At 41.5% G+C, this 14,910-nt stretch overlaps 1 protein-coding gene across 1 annotated transcript in view; it reads right to left on the bottom strand.

Annotated features, from left to right (window-relative positions):
• Positions 1–40: 40 nt before the first annotated feature.
• The window catches only part of Gpr173 (G protein-coupled receptor 173), a 22,994-nt gene continuing 8,124 nt past the window's right edge, over positions 41–14,910 (bottom strand). Inside the window, exon 2 of the mRNA XM_051178709.1 lies at positions 41–2,172. Coding sequence (XP_051034666.1) covers positions 954–2,075 — 1,122 coding nt within the window. The 5' untranslated portion in view covers positions 2,076–2,172 and the 3' untranslated portion in view covers positions 41–953. The remainder of the gene's footprint in view (positions 2,173–14,910) is intronic.

Consider the following 14,910-nt stretch of genomic DNA (forward strand, 5'->3'; position numbering starts at 1 on the left):
TCTGACCCCAGGCTCTGGAGAGTTCAGCTATCTCCTTATACTTCCATAGATGACGTCCCCTGTCAGTATATACCCACATCATCCCTGGTAGGGACAAGTGGATGCATATTCCCAAGAAGAAAGGCTGGGGAATCCAAGAGAAAGCTTGAGAGAATATAGCTAAGTTTGGTATATTTTGGTTGAGTTGCTCATCTATTGTTCAGCTTTTCATCTGACCTGGGCACATCATGGAGGCCCTGTCTGTATGCTCTTGGCTTCTCAAACAGAGCCTCAAGAAACACCTTCAAAGTCTGGACATGGTAGGGAAGGACAGGAGACCAGGCTTGGGATAGAGGGTAGCCAAAAACAACATTGCACACAACATAGCAATTTAAACATCTTTGCTCCCCAGGAGGGCAGCACCCATTTGGTCCCTTTTGTGTGAAGCCTTAAGTCAGGATTTCCTAAACATCCAGGTCTTGCAAGGGACTCAGAATGGGAGAGTGAATGGGAGCCGAGGGGGCAGGATCATTGGAAATCTATTTTACAGGAGAAATTTCCCATTTATTGACAATGTCAAAGGGGGGGCATTTAAGCAAGAAAGCCTGTTGCCTCAGCTGTTATAATTAAAAACCCTGCATTTTCAGTTTGTTTTCTTTTACTGAATCATCACTTTAGAAAGATAGGAGAGGGGAGAGGTATAGGGAGGCAGGGAGGGCATGGGAAAATGAGATTGTTTAAGAGGAGGCGGCTGGAGGACAAGCCCCACAAAACTAGAAATGCCTCTTTCCCAGTTCCTCACCCAGTTTCCACCCCTAGGGAGGTGTTGGCAAAATGCCTCAGTTGTGGATGGTTTGAGAGCCTGGGCTGAAGTTCAAAAAAGAAGGCTTCTGTATGGGTCCCACTCTTCCCCTGCTGTCGGCCCCAGTATGGTGATCCTAACTTACTCCCTGCTTATCACCTACTGGCTTGTTTCACATGACACAGTAGGGTTCCCTGGGAGCTGGGGCAGCTCCTGTGCCCCAGCAAGGGGCATGAGTCCTCAGGCACTTCTTGAGGTCCTTGTTAAGCAGGAAGCAGACGATTGGGTTGACAGCAGCCTGAGCGAAGCTCATCCAAACAGCAGTGGCCAGGTAGCGGTGGGGCACAGCGCAGGCTTTCACAAACACTCGCCAGTAGCAGGCCACGATGTATGGTGACCAGAGGAGCAGGAAGAGCAGTGTAATCGCGTAGAACATTCGGCCCAGCTGCTTTTCACCCTTGACCTCGTCCATGCCCAGTAGCCGCCGGCTAGCTGCATGCCCATTCTGCCGGATACCCAGCAGAGTTGGTGGCATGGGCCCACGGCCAAAGCCAGCGATCCAGTTGGCAGCAGCCTGGCCGGTAGCCCCAGGGCCATGGAATGTCCAGTTTTGGCTGATGGCTGGTACCATCTGCACTGGCTTCATCTTGCGGTGACGATACTCGAAGAGTAGCAGCTTGCCATAGACAGCATGTGTGGCTGCCATGAGCACAGCCAACATAAGCATAAAGCCCAGTGTGTCATTTGCTTTGAAGTAGCGATGCTCAAAGATGCACTGGTCTTCCTCTCGGATAAACTTGTAGGTGCCCACATCAAAGACAGGTGGGAAAGCCATGGCCACAGACAAAGTCCAGGCCATGCAGATGACAGCTGCGCATGTCCAGAGTGTCATGCGCTTGGCATAGAAGCGGTGGTGGGCGATGGCCATGTAGCGGGTGACGCTGATGCAGAACAGCATGAAGGCCGCATGGAAGCAAAACAGCACAGCCATAAAGGCCACAATCTTACAGCTGAGTGCACTGAATGTCCATGAGGAGCCATGGCGCACAGAAGCCAGTACAAAGGGGAAGCAGATGGCAGAGCGTATGCCATCAGCTAGGCACAGGTCCAGCAGAAAGTAGTAAGGAGCCTTGTGCAGGGCACGCTCCTTGAGCACCAGCAGGGACAAGATGGCATTGCCTGCCAGGCTTACACACATGATCAGTCCCAGCAGTACCAGCTTCACATAAGCCGATGCTGATGGCAGAGACAGTGAGCCGCTCACCTCCTCAGGCTCTCCGGTGGTGTTGGCCATACTGAGGGGCAAGGGCTACCCCCAACCCTAGGGGGTTGGCCAGTCCAATATTTGATGGGACCTGGGGGACTCCATCAGTTGTCTTGCTGAACTACACCTGCAAATGGTAACAAATGGAGGGAGAGACAGAGGTGAAGGTAGGAGACAGAGAAAAATGCAGAGACAGAGTGGTAAATAATGAGATTGAAAAATGGTGACAAGGATACAAATGGATAGAAAACAACACAGAAATGGAACATGATGGGGGAAAGGAGAAACATGAGAAAAACAGAGAGGGTAGGTTAGTGTGTTTATGAGTCCTTCCCATTGACTCCCCAGATACTCCTGTTCCTAGCCCTCCTAATGTCCTCAGATAACTCTTTCTTTCTCCACTGGTGGGTCTGCAAGGTTGAGGATGTTGGTCCAACTTTTCTTCCCTTTTATAAGCCCTAAAGTTGAATTCAAGTATTGGTTTTTTCCCTGCTACCCTTAATCTAGTACACATGTGAGTGATTGCATGTGCACACACTCACATCCCAACTATTTGTTAAACTTTTGACAGCTGCTCATTAGATTTCTTTCTGTCTTTTACTCTCTCCAATTTCCTCTCGCCCCTCTGCCTTACTTTATTTCTTCTCTCTCTGTATTTTCCTTTTGCTGTACAGGGGATTGAATATAGGACTTCAGGCCTGGTAGGCAAGAGGCCTGTCTACCAATGAGCTATATTCCTAATCCTTTTAAAAAATATTACCATTTAAACCTCTAATTTTGTTCTGGGTGGTGTTGGTGCACACCTTTAATTTCAGCACTCGGGAGGCAGAGGCAGAGGCAGAGGCAGAGGCAGAGGCAGAGGCAGAGGCAGAGGCAGAGGCAGAGGCAGAGGCAGAGGCAGAGGCAGAGGCAAAGGCAGGTGAATCTCAGTGAGTTTCAGGTCAGGCTGGTCTACAGAGAGAGTTCCAGGACAGGTTCCAAATGTACAGAGAAACCCTGTCTCAAAAACCAACCAACCAGCCAGCCAGCCAACCAACCAAACAACACCCCCAAACAACAACAACAACAAAACCTTTTAATTTTGTAATAGGTTCTTGTGAAGTTGACTGGGATGGCTGTGAACATTTTCTCTAGCCTACACTTGAACTTGGGGTCATCCTGCCTCAGACTTCCATGTGGTAAGATTACAGCTCTATGCCACTGTGCCCAGCAAAATATCTTTATTTGTGGTCAGGAATGTGTGTAGCATGCTCTAAGAGTAGTGAGAAGACTAATGTTAATGGTGCATTTCAGAGATACAGAGGTAAGAGGTGAAGCCACAGAAGGCCAAATGTTGCAGGGCTGTGGATAAGGCCTCTGGCTTTCGTTTTGTGTAAATGTAGGATTATATATGAATATAAAAATGTAAATATGCTTGTTGCTTTGGTTCATTGAAAAAAAGCATTCCTTTATTTTAGGTCATTCATTGTTTTTGGCACTGAGGATGCAGCTGTGAATCAGAGAGATAAAAGATTCCTACTCTAGCACTTGGGAGCCAGAGGCAGGGGGATCTCTGAGTTCAAGACCAGCCTGATCTCCAGAATGAGTTCCAGGACAGCCAGAGCTGTTGCACAGAGAAATCCTGTCTCACAATCAAAGAAAGAAAGAAACCAAAAGAGAAAAGAAAAAAGATTCCTAGTTTTGTGTAATTGACAAATTAGGTAATAAGAAGAGACATGGGTGAAGTTAGGATAGGAGATGATGACAATATTCTGAAATATAACCATGAAGCAGGGGAGGAGGATTTAAGTGTCAAATGAGGAGGGTATAGCAGTTTATCGATGATCTGTGTAGGGAGAGCTTTACAAAGGAGGGGTTATCTAAGCAAACAGACTCTTTAGGTGTAGAGGACTCTAGGCAGGAAGAATAATCAGAACAAAGGCTCTGATATGGAGCTACACTGAAAAAAAGCAAAGAAGCCATGGTGGCTGGAACATTGAACAAAAGGTAAGTATTGGGAGATGAACTCATAACATCATCAAGGACTTATCATAGAGGCCATAGTAAGGACTTTGATTCAGAATTACTTGGGAGGGTTTTGAACAGAGAAAAGATGTGATTCACTTTCAGGGTTGAATAAGATCCTACTTGTTCCTGTGAGAACAGAGTATGTTCCATAAAGGTAGGAGGGAGTAAGGTAGGGAGATTAGTGAGGCTTCAATAGTAATCCAGCTAAGAGCTCATAGCATCCCCATGCTCCTTTCCTTTTTCACCCGAATCTCTCTCTTCTAACTATATCTTTAACTCTTCAAATTTACATTATTGCCTGTCTCATCTTATTAACAGAAGCCCCGTAAGGGCAGGGTAGGCTCCCTCCCCTCTAAAAGGTCAGTATCAATGCACACAGTAGGTTACTGGTGAAAAGATGCCAAGGGCTCCATGGAAATAGTCACACTACAAGCATAGTCTGGGGAGTAGGCTGGCAATGTGGGGCCATGACAAAGTGACAACATTTTCCAGAGGGAAGGGAGCTGGCCTGGACCACATAGAACTGATGCAGAAGAGGCTGAGCTTTACAGTTGGGGTTGGGCCTGGCCTGGGAGATAGGCTAGAGAGATGAGTTGTTGAAGTGGATGGCTTCTTACTAACTCCCTCCCAGTGAAGTTGTCCACTTTACATTGTTTTCTAGCTCAATACAGTCTGGTATGAAGTCTCATAGCCAATGGCCTACTGAAATGAGAACATGCTAGGGCAGGGGTTGGAAAGAAATGCAGATAGTCAGGTCTTTTTCAGTCCCTCCAGCTCTGATGCCTCCTACTCTTCCCAGAACTGCAGACACTCTCTGCTGTAGATGGGAGAAGGTGCACACACACACACACGCACGCACGCACGCACGCACGCACGCACGCACGCACACACACACACACACACGTGTCTTGGCCTTAAGGGTGAGGCAAGGAGTAAAAGGGATAGAAACAGACTATGTGTAAGAGGTAGTCAGATACACTGGGGGTGACAAAGAAAGAGACGTGTTTGCAACAGGCAGATGGTGACATAGGAGAAGGAAAGACAGAAAAACAGAAAAAAGGACAGGAGACCAGATAAAAATGGAGGAAGAGGGGAGGAAGAGTAACTTAAAAGAGACATATAGACAAGAGAGAGAAAATGGTGGTTAAGGATAATAGCAGGGGGAAAACACATCTAGAACACAGCTCCTTTAACTATGGGTTAAATTCTCTATGGGGTTGCATAAGTGAATGTGAGGGTTTTGAGAAATTCTACACAATTTCTGGATGTGTAATGACCAAACATTAATTCAAAATCAAAGGTATGATGAACCCCACATGATTCTGGCAGCAGTTGCTTGTGTTGCACCATACATACAATGTTACTGAAGCAGTGGTTCTGAGCATACAACACACACACTTTGCACTGCACATGCCGCCATACATTCCAGTGACACAAATGCTATCTGAAATACCTCAGCTCAGACTTGACACTACTGTATGCTATGAACTGCAATGTTTTTGTTATGCATACAAGTTTTCTTTTATAAAACATAATGGTTTTAAGTACAGAAAATAAAAATTTTAATACTTTCCTACTGTCACGTAAGCATCAAATTAGCATGCCATTACATTGTATTGTATTAGAATGTGTTATTTTTTAAAAAATGCTATTTCAGGTGGCTCTCTATGGCCAGCCTGGTCTATGTAGAAAGTTCCAGGATGGCTACAGCTACATAGATCCTGTCTCAGAAACCCTAAGAAGCAAAATATTAAAAATTAAAGAAGTTTGCCATTTGAGTTGCTGATTTGAGTGTCATAAAAATCATTAGATGAATTTTAGCTTAGGATTTCCAACAATTTTTGAAATGTCCCTAACCATATTTCTGTCATTTTACATTGCATGTTTATGTAAAGTGGAGTTCTCAGTATTGACAGTTATAAAATCAAAATACCAGTCAACTCTTTCAGGCAGGGTTTCTCTGTGTAGCCTTGGCTCTCCTGGAACTCACTCTGTAGATCAAGCTGTCCTCAAACTCACTGATATCCTTCTGCATATGCCTCCCAAATGCTGAAACTAAAGGTGTGTACTACCACAGCCCGGTACCAGTCAACCCTTAAAACACAGAAGAGGGCTGTAGAGATGGCTCAGAGGTTAAGAGCACTGGCTGTTCTTCCAGAGGTCCTGGGTTCAATTCCCAGCAAGCATGTGGTGGCTCACAACCATCTATAATGAGATCTGGTGCCTTCTTCTGGTGTGCAGGTAGAACACTGTATACATAGTATACATAGTAAATAAATACATCTTTTTTAAAAACACAGAAGATGCCTTATATGTTGCAGTATCAAATATTCAGAAAATATTTAATTCTTTGTGTTAAAAAAGCACATCAATGCATGCAAATTTACTTTAGTCTTTATGAATAGTAAAATTATATGCATATCACAGAATTGTTTCAGATAAATTTGTTAATTAATAGTAAATGTTTGATTTGTATACTTATTTTCTATAACTATATACCTGGGAATGCATAAAAGGGGTCACAAGTAGAAAAAACATAAGGAGCCTTGATCTAAAAGACTAGGGAGAGATAAGAGGGTATAGATACAGAGACAAAGCACACAAACATGTAGGGAGGGAGACACACTAAGACTGATATACTAATGTGCAGCTCAGGGTCTCAGTGAAAACAAATGTTAAAGCTAAAATCAACCCCCTTCCAAAAGAAAAAAAAAAAAACCAAAACAAGAAACAAAACAAAACAAACAAACAAAAATCCCCACAAAAAAATAAATACAGCAATCAAACAAAGCTCCAGTGTAGCTGGGAAAGAGGTTGCATAAATGAGTTCAGGTGCTCCTAAGCACAGTCTGGAAGCCATAGCTGAGGCCCAGGCCAGGCAAAAGATTAAGTGTGTGTGCACAGAGAATACCCGCCTGTACCTGGACACCCTTGTGCACAGACCTACACACTCACAGGCGTCTGAAACCCCAGCCTCATGGACAGCAAAGTTTTCATGTGTGTGCAACACACACACACACACACACACACACACACACACACACACTGAGTGTTTGCATAGATGGGTCTTGTATCCAGTTGTAGTACAGGGCTTTGTCCTTTACAAAGGCATTACTGCCCCCTAGGGGACATTTTGGAAATCTACAGGAACAGGGGTGGGGCTAGGGTGAGAGGGGGTGTAGTTGCCTCATGTTAAAAGTGCAAGATACCCTACTATTTAGGGGTGTAGAGAGAGTGTGTGCATCACTTAGTGATATGTGGGGTAGTCTACATCCTGAAATTCCCAGGATTTTGAGCTTATAATTAGGTGAACCTAGAATTTCTTTTATTAAGATAAAGGAGATTTTCTTTCGCCTAGTTTTAGTGTACACTGAATTATCCAGTGTCTGTCATGTGAATTAAGAGGAGACTGTGTTTTGCTTTTTGATGCACTTCACTAGTTTGTAAAATTTCAATGCGAAGCTTCTGCCGGTCATTTTCCTATACTTTGTGAAGCTGTTTTTTTCTTCTAAACTATGTTTACTTATTATAAGAGCTTCCAAGTCTCTAATTATTTTCTTGAATCTCCTGAAGCATGCCACACCTAAGTAGTTATATACCCAAATAAAAATTATTATAAATCATTTCTTATTTGTATTGTAGTTAATATAATATGTATATTGTGTAAGTACAGTATGGATTTCTTTCGAAATGACATTGCAGAAATATTATATTGTCTATAAATTCCATTTCTAGGTAATAAAGGACAGACTTTATGTAACAAATTTGTTACATAAAAAGCACCTTAAGTGAGGGCTGAGAATTGATCATCGATGCAGACACACTGACATTCTGTCTCACATACACATATCACAATCCTGCCTCCCCTTAGAGTCTTCTAACACACACACACACACACACACACACACACACACACACACTTACACATACTTAAACCTGTCATTTTACACGTAGATTTCTATATACTCACCAAGCTGATATATCTGATTGCTCAAATACTCCCACATATTCAACACCTTACAACAGTGTATCTATAGCATCACATATACAAACACTGCTGTAAAACTAACACACAGATTAAATATCACTCACATCATCAAATTCACAAACACTTGAAATGTGCTCCTCAGGTGTGTATACACAGATATATTTCCCCTGAGGTACCTATAGATATATTTGCAGGCAAGTAAAAAAATTGCTGACATATATGAATATATTCCACCAAAAGTAACCAATTTACCTTCTCTCACATAGATTAGGTACACTTGCCAATACAGAGAGGTACATCCTGGCACACATGTGGCCCTCTACATTAATAGATAAACTCTCACTGATAAACAAAAGTGTAATAATAGCTCTAACATACCCACAAAAAATAGAGAGCCTCACACTCACACACATTTTATCTAAATGCAAGTGCAATCAAACACAGACAAAAACTGACTTGCGCGTGCAGACACTGGAATATAAAATGACACTTGCACATGGACAAATGTGTGTAAACATTTCAATTTGCTCTCACACACACTAACTGATATAAATATTCAACAATAGGTATAAGATAAATCTGCTCATGTGTAAAATTAGCTAACCCATACAGGTATATGTGGAAACATGAGTAGAGCTGCCTGGCTGGTGGGTACCTGCGTCACCAGGAAACTTGAGTAAGAATAGGTACAGGGGGTTATGGCAAGAAGTACACTGTGTTTCAATTGCTTCTTATCAAAACACCCCAGATAATTTGATTATTATCTCCCACGTATTTATCACCAGTGAGGTTTTTGGTTTGATCTATATCTACATGCATGGTGTTTGTTTTCTTTTAATTTACTCTTGTTCTTATTTTTCCTCACCGACAAAAATAGCAAAGTTGGAGGCTGGAGTGTGGCTCAGTGGTAGTGCACTTGTTTAGCACACATATGCTCATAGGAGGCAGAGGGGAGAGGGAGCAAAGGGGAGAGTAGGGGAGGAGTGCTGTATGCTTATTGCTATGGACCACAGTTTGCTTACCTCTTATCCAAAAGGGTATCAGATACTGGACTTTTTCAGATTTTGGAATATTTGCATTGATACCGATGATCTTGGGGATGAGACCTAAATCCAAACTTGCAATTCATTTTTGTTTTGTGTATCCCTTACACACAGCATGAAGGTAATTTTATGCAATATTTTAGTGTGTCTACATTTTGTCTGCCACCTGTCACAAGATATTGGGTAGGAAACTTACCCCTTGTAGCATCACGTTAGCATTAAAAAAAAATTCAGATTGTGGAGTACTTCAGCTTTTTAGTTGCCTTGGTTGTTATTTCTTTATAAATGAACTCTTTATTATAGTTATCTCAAGCATAAGAATACAAGTGGGGACATCACAATGAACCTTGGTGGACTCAATGTCCAGATACACCAATTTTGGACTCAGAGCCCACTTTTATCTATCCACTTCTCTTAGCCCTCAGTTTTGTAAACCGTAATTATACTATTCACCTGTAGAAATTTAACTATCTGTTTTGAAAAGATGAGAGATCCTCTGTAAGCATCCTAACACAACATTTTAATTATTTCTTAGTCTACTTACTGATTTATTCACTATTGGCATCTGCTATTAACAATTAGGCAAATCTTGCCAGGTGGTGGTAAACATCTTTAACCCCAGATGTCTGTGAGTTTGATTCCAACCTGGTCTAGGGAATGAGTTCCAGGACAGGCTCCAAAGCTACAGAGAAACCCTGTCTTGAAACCGCCCCCCCCCAAAAAATTTAGGCAAATCTGATTCTTGGTGGTATTTCATGTTTATGACCTCACAGTTTTCTGTAAAAATATTTGTTGGTGAATCAATGAAGCCTGTGCTGGTTAGGTTTGTTTTTTGTCAGATTGATAAAGCTAGAGTCATTTGGGAAGAGGGAACCTCAACTGATGAAATGCCTCCATAGATTGGCCTGTAGACAAGCCTGTGGGGACATTTTCTTGATTAACAATTGATCCTGGCAGTGTCCCCCCTGGACTGGTGGTTGTAAAAGCAAGTAGATTGAGTGAGCTCCGAGGAACAAGCCAGTAAGCAGCACTCCTCTATGGCTCTGCTCCAGTTTCTGCATGCAGGTTCTTGCCTTGAGTTCCTGCTCTGATTTCCCTTCATCATGGACTGTAACCTGGAAGATGAAATAAACCCTCTCTTCCCCAAGTTGCATTTGGTTGTGGTCCTTATCACAGTAGTAGAAAGCAAACTAAGATACTAGTTTAACTGAATTGATCCATCAGAGGTCAGCCTAGGATTTTTATGATTTTGTCTCAGTGTTCCTTTTTAAAAAAACACAGTGAAATGTCAGTTTCAGAAGCCACAAAGGTCTGCTGTCTTCTTCAGTAAAAAGATAGATATAAGGGCTGGGCATGCAGCTTCATGGTAGGCAGAGTGCTGGTTTAACAAGTATGAGGCCCCGGGGTTGGTGATGGAGATAGGAAAGGAGGGGAGGTAGAAGGGGAGAAGAGAGAAAGAAGGGACGAGGAGGTGGGGGAAGAGAGAGACGTTGATTTGGATTTTTTTTTGTTTTTTTAAACAAGGTCAATGTATCCATGGATGGCCTGGTAATCACCATATTCACTTCATAGCCCCAAGTGACCTTAAACTCCTAATAATCCTCCTATCTCAGCCTCCTGAGTACTAAGATTACAGGCTTGTGCCACCACATCACCTAAGATTCAGATTTTTTTAAGTTAGCCCTGGCTGTCCTAGAACTCACTCTATAGAACAGGCTGGCCTCCAACTCAGAGACCTGCCTGCCTCTACCTCCTGAGTTCTGGGATTACAGGTGTGTGCCACCACTGCCCAGCCAGATTCAGATTTTTTAAAATTAAATTTATTTTTATTTTATGATCATTGGTGTTTGGCCTGCATGTATGTCTATGTGAGGGTGTCAGAAACCCTGGAATTGGAGTTACAGACAGGTGTTAGCTGCCTTGTGGGTGCTGGGAATTGAACCCTGGTCCCCTGGAAGAGCAGTTGATGCTCTTAACCATTGAGCCATCCATCTCTCTAGCACCAGATTCAGATTTTTTTTTTTTAAAAAAGCACTTGGGACTAGACAGATGGCTCATATTGGTAGCACTAGAAGACTCTATGAGTTAAAAAGAAAAATGAAAGCATAGGGCTAGGGAGATGGCTCAGAGATTAAGAACATTTGTTGTTCTTGGAGAGGACCTGGGTTTGGTACTCTGCACCCACATTATGTTTCACAACTATCTGTAACTCCAGGTGCAGAAGATCTGACACTATTACCTTTGTGGGCACCAGGCATGTACATAGTACTCATACAAACATGCAGGCAAAACACTTATACACATGAAATGAAAGAAATCTAAATTAGAATTTAAATTAAATTAAAATTAAGTACTTAACTTGGAAGTGCAAATTAAGAAACCAAAGTTGGGCATGGTAGCACACCCCTTTAATCCCAGCACTTGGGAGGCAGAGGCAGGTGAATCTCTGAGTTTGAGGCCAGTCTGCTCTACAAAGCGAGTTCCAGGAGAGCCAGAGCTATTACACACAGAAACCCTGTCTCAAAAAAAACAAACAAACAAAACAACAACAACAACAACAACTAAACAAAAAAGAAAAGAAACCAAAATCTTTTATGAGATGATTATTCTTATACAGAGTTCAATCAGCCAATGACAGTGTTTTGGGGTTAACAAGAAAAGTTAAGTAAAACCTTACATGCTAGCATTCTACAGGGAAATTGTCCACAATGTATTTGGGATGAATGAGGTAAAGAAAATAGGCAAAGGAACAATTTCAATTATTGCTATTAGGAGACACACTGGTGACAGGTCAGAGATGGCACTAACCTAAAAAACTGTTGAACTGAAAGGAATTTCACTATATATTGATTTATGAATGTGTCTGTCTATGCTTAGACTACAACAGTAATCAGAGACCCTGAAGAGAAATGCAATTAGTTCAAAAACAAATTAAGGTTAACAAAAATTCATTTATCTATGAATATTTTGAAGTATTATGGAAATTGCACAGGTCTATGGATTGATGTTACTGTTACTTTGTTTTGTTTAGAGACATGGTCCCATTATATAGCCTTTCCTGACCAGGAGTTTGATATGTAGGCTAGACTGGATGTTACTGTTGTGATGAGAAGTTTGTTTTGATAACACCAGATTCACTTGTAAAACTTTTTAAGTCTGATTTTCATGGTATATAATGAACTAACTGACTAACTAACTAAATGATGAATTTAGCTAAGTCCAAGATAGTTCCCACGTGTCTTTTAGTTTTGAGTGAAGAACTGAAATCATACATATGTCTTTCTGTTTTAAATCTAAGTGTGTAAGAATTTTGTAAAACATTATTATGAGGAGTGGTAAGATGGTTCAGAAGGCAAAGACACTTGCTCTCAAACATGAGTTTGAGTTTGATTCCTGGGACCCACATAGTGGAAAGAATTTATTCCTGCAAGTTGTCCTGTGATTTCTGTATGTGCTTAGTGGCATATGTGCACCACCCCTGACAAATGTTAATTTTTAAAAAGTATTATGAGCTAAAAGAAGCATCCAGTGACTTCTTTGTGTGTGCTTATCACTTTGCAGATTTGATACTGACTGGCTTAAGCACATCCCTCTTTGAACATATGAGAAAAGAATTACATAGAAAACAATAGCTACCCCTTTTCTTTTGTGCAACAGCGTGTTATGTAGCCCAGCTTGGTCTTGAACTCTCTCTGTAACTGAGGAACATTGAACTTCTGAACCTCCCAGCTCCACTTCCCCAGTGCTAGGATTATACGCATGTGCCACTGCACCTGTTTTATGGGCTGCTGGGGATTGAACTCAGGACTTTGTGCATGATAGGAGAGCACTATGCCAGCTAAGCTACATGCCCAGCATTGCACTGCATTGCATACACTCAAAATGCATATATCAAAGTAGACAGCAATGACATGGCATATAGATTCAAAGCAAAACTCTAAATAAGGAAAATGGAGGTTAAGTAAGGCTCCTGGCATTGCAATCTGAACAACAGAATAGGTATAGAGCCAAGTTTATGTCTACTTAGAAGAAAAGTTTCATCATAATTTCAAGAAACTCAAAATGAAAATTATCTGTTATATTCAAAATTCACCAGCAATTGTTACAAGAATTTTATGTGCATGTGTATGGTGTGTGTGGGGGGTAGGCACACATGTTTGGCAGTTAGAGGACGTGTCAATCCTTGCTTTCAATTTTGTTTGAGACAGAGTCTTTATTGTTTGCTGCTGTCTGTGCTGTGCTAGCTGGCCTCAAAACTTCTATGGAATTCTCCTGTGTCCACTTCCCATCTTGTGTAGGTGCACTGGGATTAAATATGCACACTGCTGTCTGCTGTGTCTGGCTTCAAGGATGCTCCGGGTATCTGAACCTAGGTATTCATGCTTGCATGGCAAGTGTTTTTTTTTTTTTTTTTTAATTTTAAATAGGCTTTGTTGGCCTGCAGATTCATACAGCTGTGTTTCATACATTCAAGTTAATTATGAAGGAAATTAAGGCAAAAATGTGCCTGTGCCATCTCCCTGATTACGTTATACGTACATGGCTTCCAGGATTAAGAAGTGGTAAGCCATGACAGAAGTTTATATGTAACAAAACTATATGTTATTACTTGATCCTTTTGTTGTTGTTGTTTGGAGCTTTTACTAAGAAATATAATTACCTGATGTAGCACCAACAGATTTATCAAATCCAGATAAAAATGAGCAAAAAAATGAATGAAACAACAATAAAACAAGCCATGGTAGTAATGACCAAAGGTTCAAAAAGACACTGACCGATATGGACTACCATCAATGAATAAAAAAAGATATATATACTCTGAGCTGAGTATGGTGCCTTTGATCCCAGCACTCAAGAGGCTGAGGCAAGTGGATCTCTGTGAGTTCGAGGCCACCCTGGTCTACAGAGTTAGCTCCAGGCTGGCTAAAGCTAAATAGTGAGACTCTGTCTCAAAATATTTTTTTTGTACCGTGAGCTGGATGTGATACATGCCTGTAAACACAACATTTGGGAGGAAGAAGCAAGTTTTTATTTTTTTATTTTTTGTTTTTTGAGTCAGAGTCTTACTTCTTGGCTCTGGTTGTCCTGAAATTCACTATGTAGATCAGGCAGACCTCAAATTTTCAGAGATCCACTTGCCTCTGCCTTTCAAGTGCTGGGATTAAAGGTGTGTGCAATCATGCTCTGTAGAAGGCCAGAAGTGTGAAGCCAGCCTGGGCTACACAGCTAGGCCAGCAAGACACTGTTTAAGAAAAAGAGAAAGAACGGGAGGGAGGAAGGAAAGATATTATGCACTCTAGTGTGTCATGAAATAATCTGCAAAAAGATTTTATTTGAAAGCTGCAGACAAATTCAATGTTTAATAAATCCCCCAAAACTTTGCAGTTTTTCCTTATAATTGTATAATATGAAGAAAAAGTAAGGAATTTCTTTTCATTAAGCTGCTGTTCCTCTAAATAAATACTTAGTTTACTCTAGTGTGTTATACAGATTTTACTTTCTCTGGATGCTGAGTTGGATGAATGCCCTAAAACACTCACATCTAGTCACACTGCATGTAAATACTAACACACACAGGTAAATATATATATCTGCACAAGGACATTCAAGTCTGAACTCATATTCAGAATTAAATCAACTGATAAATACAATTAGTCTCTTTCTCACAAAGAAAATAGGGGTGTGATTTGGTACCCATGCAACAGCAAATCAATGAAGGAAATACAACACAGAGATAGCATAGGCATAGGCAGAGATTCACCATTCAAAGGGAACTTGGAAGCCAGGTGATGGTGGCACATGCTTTTAATCCCAGCACATGGGAGGA

The sequence above is a fragment of the Phodopus roborovskii genome, unplaced genomic scaffold, assembly GCF_943737965.1.
Source record: "Phodopus roborovskii unplaced genomic scaffold, PHOROB, whole genome shotgun sequence".
Taxonomy (NCBI): domain Eukaryota; kingdom Metazoa; phylum Chordata; class Mammalia; order Rodentia; family Cricetidae; genus Phodopus; species Phodopus roborovskii.